The sequence below is a fragment of the Ostrinia furnacalis genome, unplaced genomic scaffold, assembly GCF_004193835.3.
Source record: "Ostrinia furnacalis isolate ACB-3 unplaced genomic scaffold, ASM419383v2 OfSCF0419, whole genome shotgun sequence".
Lineage (NCBI taxonomy): Eukaryota > Metazoa > Arthropoda > Insecta > Lepidoptera > Crambidae > Ostrinia > Ostrinia furnacalis.
This window is the reverse complement of record NW_021130658.1, coordinates 26,971-41,966: the sequence shown is the minus strand read 5'-3', so window position 1 is coordinate 41,966 and position 14,996 is coordinate 26,971. Positions and strand designations below refer to the sequence as shown.

Below are 14,996 nucleotides of genomic sequence, written 5' to 3'. Positions count from 1 at the left end.
CGGAAGTTTGCATCGTGCAGTCCACACAGCTTATGACCGCTGTCCAAAATCCTTAATAGGCTTTATAAATATTTCTCAACAAAAAGCATAAGCGGCAATTGTTTCCCGCCCAAAAGTAATTATACCGTTGAAAAGCAACTGGCGCAATGAAATTTAATTTGTTTGTCAATTCGAATTGGTTTAATAGTCAGTTCGGCGAATTCGAATGCTCATCGGCTGGCCGAATTAAAAACTCGGCCGTCCGTCACGGTCCCGTGGGATGTGAGGGCGTTACCATTTGTTTGTAGTGAGTTTATCGCCTTTTTTTACCCGACTGCGCCGGATGGAGGGTTATGATTTTAACAGATAACTTTTCGAGAATCTAAGGGAATGTTTCACCATCAATGAGTAAAGTGTGCAAGCTACTCGAGAAAGTCACGAGTTGCAACGAAACGACACTGACAAGACTAATCAGATTTTTTCTCGAAGATCGTTAAAAAGGCCCTAAAATTAAATATTTTACGATCGACCTATAATTAACATAAGCACTGTAGTATCCCATTTACATTTATTCGCGCTCACTGCACAATATAACTCGTAAAACTTTTTCGATTGGTTTTTATTAAAATACACCAAATTTTAACTGTATGAAGTTTCAGCGAATGTTACTGACACTGTTACTAATTTTACTGAACTTTAGTTGTATTAGAAATACAATAAGTTATGGTCCTATGCATCTATAATATTATCAGACTGATCAAATAGTTCATTGAAGAGTCAATTAATCTTGTATTTTTATTGTGTCTATCTAAAGGCCTCACTTTTATCTTTTTTAACACAATTAAGCATTTTGGCGTCGGGACGACATTATTTGGTATAAAAGGGAAAATTGGAGCGAAGTCAGTTACAATGAATCAGTCGCTTCACCATCTTTGTTGCCAAATAATGAAGGTTAGGAAGATGGACGTTTTTGTAGCTGTTATCAAGAAAATAGCTTTTTGCTTTAGATTGATGTTTCACTGGTTCTTGTTGACGGAAGGAAAAAAGGCAGACTAAAGATAAAAGCGTTAGTAATTAAAAGTTAACACATTTTTTATCAAATATCTTTGGTTAAAAGGGAGACTGAAGATCTATATACAGTGTGAGTCACGTTAAAGTGTACATATGAAAATAGATGAAACTAGACCTATTTTTATCGACAAAAAAGAGGTCAAAAATTTTTTGAGATTTTTTTTTATTTTTTATAGAATTTTTTTTCTTCAAATTACTTATTGTAAAGAAAACATAATAACTTGTAAACTAAGCGGTATATCCTGATAAAATAAAAACAGTAATAATGCTAAATAACAGGCGATCCTAAAAAAATACATAAAATACACAAAAAAGGCCAATAAATAATAAAAAAATGATACTTTTTGAAAAAAATCTGCTTTTAAATTCGTGTTTTTTTGATTATTTGNCAAGCCTTAATAGGCTTTAAAAATATTTCTCAACAAAAAGCATAAGCGGCAATTGTTTCCCGCCCAAAAGTAATTATACCGTTGAAAAGCAACTGGCGCAATGAAATTTAATTTGTTTGTCAATTCGAATTGGTTTAATAGTCAGTTCGGCGAATTCGAATGCTCATCGGCTGGCCGAATTAAAAACTCGGCCGTCCGTCACGGTCCCTCGGGATGTGTGGGCGTTACCATTTGTTTGTAGTCAGTTTATCAAAATATGACGGAATAACTTTAGAGAATCTAATCAATGAGTAAAGTGTGCAGGATACTCGAGAAAGTCACGACTAGCAACGAAACGACGCTGACAATATTTTGTTATGCATATTTTTTTAGTTATTTAAGCACTAATCAGAAAGTAACTACTCAGAACTTAACTCGGACTTCAGCTGTTCGCATATGTGTAATCCCTATGACGATCGACGGGTAATTAAAATAAGCACTGAAGTAATGTTAGGTTTTTTTATGAATGTGTTTTAATAATAATAGATAATAGGTATATGTACTAGTGTGTAAATTAGCACCGTAGTATCTTTTTTAGATTTATTAGGCGCGTGAGTACTCACACTCGTAAAACTTTTTCGATTGGTTTTCATTTAAAACTCACCAAAAACTGTATGAAGTTACTCACCGCATGTATTCCACAATTTCACTGGGGCTAAGCTAATTTTACTGAACTATAGTTGTATTAGATATACAATACATACTTAAATGGAGCTATGGATCTATAATATCTGACTAATCAAATAGTTCATTGAAGAGTCAATTAATATTGTATTTTTATTGTGACCATCTAAAGGCCTCACTTTTATCTTTTTAACACAATTAAGCATTTTGGCGTCGAGACGACATTATTTGGTATAAAAGGGAAAATTGGAGCGAAGTCAGTCACAATGAATCAGTCGCTTCACCATCTTTGTTGCCAAATAATGAAGGTTAGGAAGATGGACGTTTTTGTAGCTGTTATCAAGAAAATAGCTTTTTGCTTTAGATTGATGTTTCACTGGTTCTTGTTGACGGAAGGAAAAAAGGCAGACTAAAGATAAAAGCGTTAGTAATTAAAAGTTAACACATTTTTTATCAAATATCTTTGGTTAAAAGGGAGACTGAAGATCTATATATAAAAGAAAGTCGTGTTAGTTACTCCACTTATAACTCAAGAACGACTGAACCGATTTAGCTGAAAATTGTCAGGGAGGAGTTTAGAGCCAGGAGAAGGACATAGGATACTCTTTATCCCGTTCGAAATTAAAAAAAGAAGTCTGCTTATTTATTGTCATTAAGGCGGAACAAAGTTCGCAGCTAGTTAGAAATAAAAGAAACACATTTTTTATCAAATTGCCGGAATTATAAGCCTAAAGCAATTACGCAAGGTGACCTGTTAAATAATGAGAGAAAAAAAGTGGACTGTTTAGAAAAAGAAATAAAATGTATGCCTACAATAATTGTATGTTTCTAAGAAACAATTAGATAATGATATTCTGAGCTCAACTCCTAACTCCTCGAGTTTTAATAGTCTATTATCAAGTGACCTATTTCAAGAAACAGGAGTCTGAAATTTTGTAGATACCTGAATAACTAAACGTATAGAGGATCCGTATTTAATTTTGGTATTTAAAGGCGTTGTTAAGGGACCGAAATCGTGGTAGAGAGAGACTGTATCCTCTTTCACGCAAAAACTACGGAACAAAAGCTGTTACTCTTTCACGCAAAAATTACTGAACAAAAGCTGAAGCCGTGAGCAAAAGCTGTCATTTATTCTTGACAGTGGACAGTGACACAGTTTAAAATTACTGAATGAAGTAAAATAGCGAGCCATCTATGTTCGCTCACGTATCGAACATTGCTCGCGTTCGCCGCTCGTTGGCCGTAAAGAACGATATAAAACTAAGAAATTTTGCAGATGCACAGGGTACATGAGTATACAACAGACACAATAATATATTTATATATAGAGAACCAACAATAAAAATACAGTATTAACGAGTAGGTAAGTAAAGTACTTATTAGTAAAATAATTACTTCGTTTCCATTCTCTCAATCAATCATCGGGAAAACCGTAGTAATATTGTCTTTACGTTAATTAACGTACGGTTACTCTACGTTGCGTCGGGCTAATTAATTTTCAGCAAAGTGTTTTAAATTAACTCTCCATTTACTCGCTTTTGTTAAATTATGGAGAAACATTTCATCATGTTAAAGTGTATGAATGACGAGTGATCACAATAATAACCTGCTAACTTGTATTATGTTTATTGTTACGTGTTTAGTTTCCCTTGAAAATTTTTGATTGAAAAGTATTTACTGGGCTTTCAGACTTGTATATACTCAAGAAATAAGATGATATTGCCCTCCAAGAGATTTAAGACTCTATCGATGCGGAATTATGAGATAAATTTTACAGTGGGCCACAGTTCCAGCCCATTACCGTTTTGCTCCCGCTCTCATCAAATGGTGATTATTTGCGATAGAACGAGACGACCACTCCCAGATATGGGCAGCTGGAACTGCGGCCCATAGTACATAGCACACCTAATGAAACCGACGGCCGCGCCGCGACACCAAGAGTTCAGGCCAAAAATCTACACATTACGTCCTTTAGTAACTCGCAAACACTTTAGTCAGGAGTTCACTCACATGCAAAAAGCATTTTTCAATTACCAAAATTGTCTGCTTTAGCCAACCTTAGAAATTAATCTCTTAGTGTAAATAAAAGTCAAAACAAACCATTGTTATAACTAACGCCATTTTTATAATAGAGGTGTAGTGTTCCAAATTACTTCCTTAATTACTCTTTTTGTACGTAATATACAATTAGGCGCAAGGACGATGCAAGTCCCGGGGGAGGAGGATAATCAATTGCGTTTGTCCATGGCAAAACGGAAAGCCACTCTGAGGGCGCGATGAAGCGATGCGACATTGACCCCCTAAAGTGGGAAAAAACTGCGAGCCACCGTCAGGAGTGGAGACGCCTGGTGCGGAAAAAAGTTAACGATTTCGAAGAGCAGCGGAAATCTGATCTTGATTCGAAGCGCGATGCTCTTAAAGCCAGACCAGCAGCGGCTATCTCTTACAACTACATCAGCGGTGTCCCAACGTGTCGACATTGGCTACTGTAGCCATATGAGGGCACATGATAGGGCAGCCCAGCGTAGCCCTCTTATTGCGGACTAAGGGAATTTTGTCATAGTTACCGTAGCCGAAAGCGGCTTGGGAGTATATACTATAAAATAATAATTGTAATGTGACATGCAATAAACGATTTGAATTTGAAAGTAGTATGTATAACGCTGGCTTCTTATATCAAAAGAAACACATTTACACGTCCAAACATAACCTTAACTTAACTTTAAACTCTATCACTGCTTCGTAACAACATTTTTCAATACTCATCCATAATGCAACTCGCTCGCCAATACCACAGTCTTTTCAACACCTACAGTTCAATAACAATTTCAGCCATTATGCATCATTTACCTTCCAAAACACTAAACAAAACCATTGTGCGGTAAATAAAAGCAGAAAAGATTCTAACAATAAAGTACGGCAATATTTCTGGAGCTGGAGAGGAAGTGAAAATATAAATCTTTAAGCTCGAGGTGTCTTAGGCGCATTTGATTTAAGTAGTTGCTGGAGTTTCGAAAACTGTTTAAATTGCGGGGATATTTACATATTCAGAGATCAAAGAATTTACAGTTTCTGCTACGTTTCAACAAGATAATGTTTATTATGGAATGATAATCTAGTATTTAATTTTATGTATTTATGGGAAAACGCATTCGACCGTTAAAAAAACGCGCTATTTCCTTTAGAAAAGTTTTTGCAAAGAAGCCTTTTTTTACAAACAAAAAAAACTACAAAATGTATCAAAAATAATTAAAACATTACCCGTCATTAACTAGGAATAACATTTATTTTAAAGATCGGAATATAATTTAATGTCCTTAAACGAAATTAGTACGTAACAAAACGGAACTTTATATTTAGCCTCTTAATGAAGAATTGCCTAATACTACGTCAACATAACAGCCAAAGAAAATCCTCGCATTTTTCCTTTCAGCCTCTATCCGGACCTAATGGCATTATTTAATAAGCTCTACACAGACGAGAGCACATCAGGCTGTACACTTTTGTTGCAAAATGACTCTTATTACAATTACACAAGATGCCACAGTGTTAACTTTGATATGCTGTAGTTTGTACATTTGTGTACCTACTCTCCATTATTTCGGGTGACTGCGCATTATGAAAGTTCAGTCATTAGTATTACGAGTAACAACGAACACGGCCTTTGAGTAAAACCTAAGCTTTGCTTATTTCGAGATTTTATCACTTTTCTTTCTTTAACTTGGTGGTTACTTAATAATGTTAATAATTTTGCATTTTGTTGGTTTCGACTAGTATAGTCTGTAAGACATGTGACATTATATAATTGGACTTTACAGCCAACGGACCATTTTGTCTTCGTGGATGTCTAAACTTATAGGCATTTTTTTTAAAACAAGGTCAAGCCGTGGAGCGAAATTCCGTTAAGCATTTTATACATAATGAAATTATTTATTGATTAAAATCTTAAAAAATACTTAAAAATAAACACTAATATGAACTTCAATGCAATGTATTAACCATTACTTTTTCGTCTAAGCTATCCACTTTCAGAGTGCAAAGCTTAGTAAGATTCATTTTATTAAGCTGCATAATGAACGAACAAAATAAGAACTGCTACGAGCTACGGTTCGCTACGACGCGTCGGTGTGCCGTAGCTGCTACGAAATTGCATTCGAGATTTTTGTAGCAATGAGATTAGTGAGAGCACTGTTGAGGTTTCAACTTACAGAAGCGTAGAAAATATTTTGCAATTATTTTTTTATGCAAAAAGCAGTGCTACGAGAATGTTCAATGTTTTTATAGCTTGCACTTTACTTTAATGTTTCTGTAATCTATAAAATCTGATTAGGATTACTTGATTTTGAAATGAAATTTACTTTGCCATAGCTTAGTTAAATCTTTGCCAGGAAAGTAAATTAATATACAATTGCAAATCATAATTTGACGAACAAAGGATTCGACTCGAATTCGGAAATTCAATTAAAACGCATAATGAAATACAGGGTGGCTTACCACTGCCGTTTGTGTTTATCTTCCGATATTGAGGAGTTCAATTCTCAATTTATATTATGTAAATTCTACACTGATCCCATTACAGTATAGAAGAGCAGTAAGATTAAGGTTAGTCTACTATCAATGAAAATCAAGTTCTTGGTTTTGAGTTCTTGTCTCATCAACGTAGTCTGTAACAGATCAATGAGGGCTATCGTTTTAGCGCGCTCACCAGTTAGCGCCACTGTAGAGTGAGGTCCTGTCACTTGCTAGGAGCGAAGATAGTGGCACCAACTGGTGAGCGCTAAAGTGGTAGGAAGACTATCGGATTTGCACTCATCAAGATGGCGCCACTATAGAGTAAGGTCCTGTCAATCGCCAGGGGTGCCAACTGTTAAGTATAAAAACGATAGCCCTCATTGAGTTGATTACAGCTCAGTCTTAGAGCGGTATAATACTTCTAAAATAGATTTTTAGTAAATTGCAGAGTCATACATTTTTGTTTTAGGAGTCACGAAAACAGTCCTGCGGTCAGGAATCATACTAGCGATTGAAGAGTATCTGCAAGTATTCAGACTTATACTTTTGCTTCAGTTTATACTGTGGCTCCAGGATTCTCTGACACGGATTGATGGATTCATCCATCTGAATCGGTCCGATCGCGGTCGACGAATGGTTTAAAGGTTCACTTTACCGAAAAAATAAAGGCAGATAGCAGAGTCATGGACGAATGGGTTTTCTACTTTTTTTGCTATCAGCCCATTTGTTCACAGACACGTTAATGTTTATTCTAAGCTACGTCATACCGATATCTACTGAGACGTGTCAAAGCGCTTAGTGAAAGCCTATTTGCAAAAATAAATGACTTTAGGTTTTGTTAAGACAATCGAACGAAAATGTCGACTTTTTGACAATTCTCGCTTTTGAACAAATACAATAGCTGAACTGTGAAAGGGTCGGACGCGGGTTCGAACCAGTGATATGCAAGGATTCATAGCGAGGGATGTGTTTGTGAAGAACCAATAGAATCGCTTCATTTACTGAGGCGAGGTAAACGCGATGCGCATGAAGCGATTCTATTGCAGAAGCAATATTTTAGCTTACCACAAGGGATTAACAGGATTAGATTAGTAATTTGTATTTACAAATTGCTAATAATAGGTATTCTTTAAAAAAACAAAGTGGGGCCACGTGGAATAGTATAAAACACAAACAAAAAATTACGCTTCTTTTTCCATAGCATCAACAAAGGCTTGTTTGTTTATTCAATAAAGTACTTCCTTATCTTACCTACCTGTATACACAACTATCGCCTCAAAGCGGGCGGCGTCAAAGGCAGATTAATTAGCATAATAATTACTTGGCAAATCGCGGTAATCTAAAAACACAAACAAACCAACATTGTTTACCAAGATATTTACTATTAATATTCAGTTTTTTTTAAAATTAAATGATTGTACAAAAGGTGCGTAGCATTTTAGGAAACTTTTGCACAAGTGGAACATAAAATAGGGAAAACAATGGCAAACGCATTAAAGAACAATATACAGTATCTAGTATGCATTAAAGAAGTAGGTATATTATTAATATTTCTTGAACTCATTCCAGTTGAACTTGATCAAGCAACAGGCGGGGGGGCTGACTGTAAAAGTTCGCGAAGGAAACTTTTCTAATAGTGGAATATTCATGGAGGCATAAAGTATTCCATTTCATATTATTTTCTTAGTAAGACTAACTTTAGTAAGTAAATAATAATAGACCCAATATTTTGCTCTGTGAGATTTTGGCTATAAAATGAAGGATGCCAGCTCGTCGACTGTGGGGGTTGTAGGTAAAAGGTAATTATTAATACTAATATCAAAAACACCGGTTATCGTTATAGTTACGGTCAAAGTTAGGTGGTGCAACTCAGCCATAAGTAAGTACCTTTAATATCAGGTTATAAGGGATTCGCTCCGAAACTAAAATGTTAAATGGTCTGCTGTACTTACCAAGTTCTCTTCTTATTCTTAACTTTCTGCCTCTGGCCTGTGCGCCGCGTCGCGCTCGGTGCGCCTCTTTCCTTCTGATCCAGTGGCCTTCGGCTGCTGGGAAAGAAAATAACTTTATTATTATACAATACTACTATTTGGTTTACCAACTAATTCAATTAAAGCAGAGGTTCGATGATCCCCACACTTTACTTACAAATTGTAATCATATTTCAGCTCAATGAACCTAAAACTTGAGTGTTTTGTGAGATATACCTAATTAATACTCAATAATAGAGTGAAACATGAATATTACACTATAATTTAAATTCACAAGGAACGTAATAAACGCAAGTAATAATAAAGGAAATTGCACGCGTAAAAATCCCGCGGGTCGGGAGCGGGAGGAAAAAACAAAAGAATGTCGATATTCGTCGATGTAAAAAGAACACAGTTTTTCTTAGTGGCCAGTGTCGCACGGCCAAGGAGGCAGCCGTGTGCAGCCGCACTAGATTATTTTTTTATTCGTAGGTATAATTTGTTTTTCCTATGATTTTATTAGATAGCATAGGTTTTTTTTGTTTGGTTCTTTCCTCTAGGAGGAAAAGGCCAAGGCATTCGCCTTACATAACTTCTTTAGGTACTAATTCTAATAATTTATTAATAATTGGTCTAATAATTAAAAAAAAAGCTGAAAAATTTGCCAAAGATACACATTCATGAATTATTGTTGTTATAAATTGATGCGAATGCAAAATGCTCCATCCTTTGTATCCTATTTCTGCGTTTGAAATGAATATTCAATTTAGTCTATCGCTTAAACTCCAAAATGAATTTCATTTGCTAGTCATCATTAAGCTCGCTTTGAGCTTTCGAAATAAACATTCTATTGAATGAAATAGCTTGCTATTGAATAACTACTTAATGGAAGCTATCGATATTCTATCATAATACACAAATTAATAATGCTTATTCTATAACTTCTATCATTATTTATGCAATCATGCCTTTGTTTATGCCTTCTCGATTTATTTTAAACATTCTACTTTTTGGGTAGGGTAAACCGACAGTCATTGGACGCTGCCAGTCATTGGACAAAACAACCCTTGAATTTTCTTAAAATGAATATTCCTTCAAATACAATGAATATTCCTTAAAAAAACGCCCTTTTATCTCCATCAGTCGGAATCTCTCAGTTGTTGAAATAGAAATGCTATTTTTAATTCAGTAAATAACTGTCCAATAACTTTCTTAAGTGTCCAATGACTATTTATAATATTTTAAACAAAGAAGTAGCGAGATCCGATTGAAATTGGTAGATAACCACTTTGTGTCTAAAATTGGGTACCATATTTGCACAAAACTTCTTAAAGTGAGATCTTCATTTAGCTAAATTCTAAATTTAGCTAAAATCGGTTTAATTAGAGGATTACTTACTCGTAGTAACGCCCACATTGCAACACGATTTTGGTACCTGGTCTTTAGCGCTGCCAATTTATTTGAGAGCATACATGTACCTAATCTAAACAGAAAAGCAAGTCCATTCATCATTTTTGTTTTAATCTTTGCGGTTTTAGTTACGTGAGGATAATGGGTTTACTGCCCGACTCTCTCTAATTTAACAGAGGTAAATTGAGGATTATTATGAGATAAGATGGTTTTTCTTCCTCAATGTAACGTTTAATTGTTGCGAAGTACCTACCTATACGTAGTATCTAGACTTCGATGACTTTGTCAATTCGTTTGTTTCAGCCAAATGACATCTACTGCTGGACAAAGGCCTCCCCCAAGGCTTTTCATAACGACCGGTCCTGCGCTGCCCGGGATCCAGGTTCTTTCCGCGACCTTCACAAGATCGTCGGTCCGCCTAATAGAAGGCCTACCCACGCTACGTCTTCTGGCCCGTGGAAGTTGGCCCGTTGTCAATTATATAGGAAAAAAAAGTTCGCTTTCTAATCAAACGTTGGTAAAAAAATATATCTACAAATTACCGGTTCGTTTCTGGATCAGGAAAAATGAAGTGGCTGTATTCTTTCGGCTGTGGCATCCATGAAACAGCACGCTAGCAGAATCACAAGTAAGTTTAAACTATCCGTAAAGTTAAAGTTTGCCGCTAGTTCTCGAGTTAACTTGACTTGTAGTCAGCGAGTAGCCAGCTGGTGGTTTACTCTGAATGTTACGTGAATTAGGCATCACCAAAATTACCCACAGTATTAAATAACAGCTATTAACAGAAGTATATTTAAATGGTATATTATTCATAGCTGAGAGACTATTATAAAAAAAATGCTTTTGCAACTACAAAGCAAAGAGAGATAAAAACTTTATAATAATTATGAAATATTTTATAAAAAATATATTTTTGTAATACCTACTACTGGGGAAAGCCATAATAGGATCAGGCTTTGATAAATACTTGATAAAAATATCTGGGCTAATTTTATTAAGAGCTTTTGCGTAGTAATTCCAAGGAATTGCTTTTAAAACTTTTCACAAAATGTCTAAAACCACCCCTCTATCTTCAGTTGCTAACAATAGCTTTAACTTTATCTAAAAGACATCTAAAATACAGTTGACAGCACAGTCTTAATAAATTAATATTGATGCAAAATGACACCTATCACAAACTACAAAATGTCACCACATTATATTAGGTAGGTACATTTACCTTGATGTGCTGTCAGCCGAATCAACCTATTCTTTTCATTCCAATAAAAGAAAATAGACTTACACTGTCACCAATTTTCTTGAAAAAATCAAGATTTTCTTTTAAAGTGTCACATTGATTAATGAGAAATAAACATTGAAGACATGTCGCCTATCATTACCATAAAGTGAAAAATGGAGGAATCTACTCAAGTGAATTGAGAATTTGAGATTAGCATTTAGGGTCCAAATACTTTATCTTCTTCTATTACGTAATTTAAAGTGACAAATAAAACTAATCCGATAGAAGTTGAGGACATACTGTATGAAAAATGCACTGCGGCAGTTAGTATAATTTTCATAAAATATTAATATGTAAAGTTGTCACAACTCACGATAGACCATACATAATAGAAGTAGAACTATTAATATATTTGAAACCAGCTGTAAGTAATACCTTACTTATTTCATTATTTGTTTACCAAAAGATCTAAGAATCTTCCCATTCAATCCAAATTTTAATAGGTAAGTAACTAATACGATTTAGGTAACTTCAAAAAAGAAAAATTCTTGACTTATGTTTAGTACCTGAGGTTAAGTGAGAAAAATACACAGACAGACAGAAGGTACTAATTACTTTCGCATTTATAAATTAGCGTATTATCTTAGAATGCATGTAGGTGATGTTAATCAATCCCACTTCACTCAGCTCTGAGCTTCAAGCTCATTTATTATACAAATGTCTTTAGTTTTACTGGCGCATATAAAACTTAAGTGCTGTTCATAATGAAATACTGAATGGCTTTGGTACTGAAATTCATATAATTTTAATGTATAATTCCATAACTATCTCCCGTTTGTATAGTTAATTTAAATTCGTAAGCGTTTATGGCTGACGTTTTTATTTCGTTTAAATTATGAATATTTTATTAGATTTAATGTGACACTTTAGTGTGTGTAATCCGTATCTACGAGTATAATATGCTGATATCTTACATAAGCTTTTATAAGTGTGATTTGCAACAAAAAATATTGTCTGATACGCTTTAATTTCGTTATAAGTTACCTACACCACATTTTGGAGATTTTAACGAGTGTTCTTTGTGTGAATCTGTATTAAGTTTTTTTTTTTAAATATTTGGAACGGTTAAATATCTATGGACAACGAACTTCTGTATTAAAATAATTTAAAATTAATCTCGCTGAACTTCCCCTTTACAGTTGATAAGACATATTTATTTTACTTTTTCATTCCTAATATAACTCGATCAATTCAGTCATATTATTTTAAATACCCTCAACATTAAGGTTACTATAATTTTACATCGATTTTCTTCAATGTCATCGTTCAGATTCAATTTTTACTTAGACTATAAAATATTTGTCAACCGAAAGAAAACCTTATTATTTCTTAATATAAGGTTGATTAAAATATGCAATGAAATCAAAACATTTTAGTGTGATGGAATTAATGAAGCAGACCGATCGTAAATGGTGAATGCGGGTTCGATTTCCATTACGAGAGCCATTAGGCGCTTTTATGTTATGAAATGGCCGGACTAGGTTACCTAGGATAGGCAAATTTAGTCATCGACTACGAAGATACCTAGTAGAATTACAGCTAAAAGTACATATTAATATTTTTGCAATTGATTGGAATTTTAAGGAGGAAAAGATTTTCAGCTGTTTATAGTAGAGACACTGGCATTTTATTTATCAAAAAGTGCGTGCGCAAAAACAATCCAAACACTTAAAAAAATGGCATAAAACAGCAGAAGACCGAAGTAGATGGCGACATCTCCTATACTCGTAAAGACTCGTGGCATATCACGTTAAATATTTCCCTCGCACTCACACTGGATAAAGTACTTACTCCTTACTTACTTAAAGATTTTTTTCTTACGAACTTTTTCTTTTTATGTGATCTTCAGTTAATTAAGTAATTCAGATTTGGGTCTAACTTGGTGCGAAATCTGTAGTTTCGGAGTGTTTGGTTAGTGTTTACGAGATTGATTGATTGTTAATTATATGTGGGTGACTGACATGGCTTTTCCAAGAGATACAAAAAAGAGACGCTCAATCGACGAACTGTCTTACGAGACAGTGTGTGGGACGATTCGTAAGAGTACCATCTATTGCTCCCTAAATTAAGTTTGTCGTTAGTTTATTGAGTTGAACCAGAGTAACACCTACTATCCTACTAAGTTTATATGCGAGTTATATTATAAAATATTCCCGAAAAGTAATTTTATGTGATTGAGTACTGTAAATGAATGGGGTTTTTTTTCTTTAGATGTACTTCTGGATAACCTGACTGAACTGTAAAATTATAGAAGTTGACCCGACAATATTACAATACGTTTTATCAATTTAAATGTTTATTCCACTCTGTAAATATCTATCTCAAAACTTTAGCTCTTTTTAGTTCTGTACGCTTGACCAACTCGTAGAAAACTTTAATCCAACCGCATCAAAGACTGTTTTCAACGTAAAAATTCCTTACGATGCAGCACAAAAGATATCTGAACTCTTTACACTCGAGTTAACTTGAAATAATGTCGTTTAACCTTGAAAATGTGAAGAGAAAAGGTCGCCTTCATAGATTATGTGGGCGCTTCAAAGATGTGTACAAAGAACAAGCAGCAAGTTTATAATTAACTTTGTAAAGAAAACAATATTGTCAAAAAAGAGAAAGTAGAGGTTCTCACACTGCAATGTGACGTGCTTGCGCGGTGCGTCAGCGGGGCATTCGCTATACCTTCTCGGGGCGTACGCAGGAATCGCGTCGTATGTATTATATTTATATGAACCACGAGCAATAAATAGCACAGATAATAATTATTTGTTTCAGTATTTTCCTACCGTCTTGAAATAAAACTGATGCCCTCTACCGTTATTTGGCAGAGAATATACTTAATAGCTTCAAAAACGTTAATACAAAATGATTTTTATTCCCTCATAATATTTTTATGGGAAAAATATTTATTACAGCGTCTCCATTTCTTGCGATTCTCATTTTATTATTGAGTATAAGTGTTGCTTTTGCGAAAAGATGAAATAAATGAAATATTTCCCTTTATCGTTGGATTGTCTGTCCAGCCTTTGATATTTATTTCGGCAAAATGCCATACATAAATGCCACACATTTATCACTTCTTATTTTTAGCGATCTTGTATTTTTCTTGTGCGCATTCAAAGACGTGCCAGTTAGTACGAACAAGAAGTAGCTTTTTATTGATATTAAATACTTGAACCTATTTACGTGTACAGAGCCAGATTCGTCGTACAAACTCCTCCATGGTTTGCCTATTACTTACTTAAGAGTTTTCAGTCCAGAAAACTTGAAATTAATTGACATACTGTCTAAAATTAGAAGTGGGAGGTGCTTGGATTCGGGTGGCGCAGGACCGGTCTTTGTGGAAAACCTTGGGCGAGGCCTTTGTCCAGCAGTGGAGGTCTTTCAGCTGAAACGAACGAACGAACTAACTGTTGATTTATTACGCGTTCAGCATTGGATGTCTTGTGGCTAAAATAATGATGATGATGTCAAAAAAATCTATTCATTTAAATGTTTAACGAAGTCGCCAGCTAAGCTAGTGTTGTACAGTAATTCACAATTAAAATTAATACCTCCATTTGGGTTACGTAGAACTATTATGATCAAACCGCAAAACAAACTATTTGTAGTCATCAGTATGAATTTGTGCGGGGAGAGAATAGGGATGGCTGTTTGGTAAATATACGAGTGAAAGCGAGATTTAATTAATAATTATTATAATAAATGCGCTTATGGGAGTTGTTTTTC

The 14,996-nt window shown here is 34.6% G+C and overlaps 1 protein-coding gene across 1 annotated transcript in view; it reads right to left on the bottom strand.

Annotated features, from left to right (window-relative positions):
• Nucleotides 1–14,996, bottom strand: part of LOC114364381 (uncharacterized) — a 46,481-nt gene that overhangs the window by 12,736 nt on the left and 18,749 nt on the right. Inside the window, exon 2 of the mRNA XM_028320522.1 lies at nucleotides 8,567–8,662. Within this exon, the coding sequence (XP_028176323.1) occupies nucleotides 8,567–8,662 (96 nt within the window). The remainder of the gene's footprint in view (nucleotides 1–8,566; nucleotides 8,663–14,996) is intronic.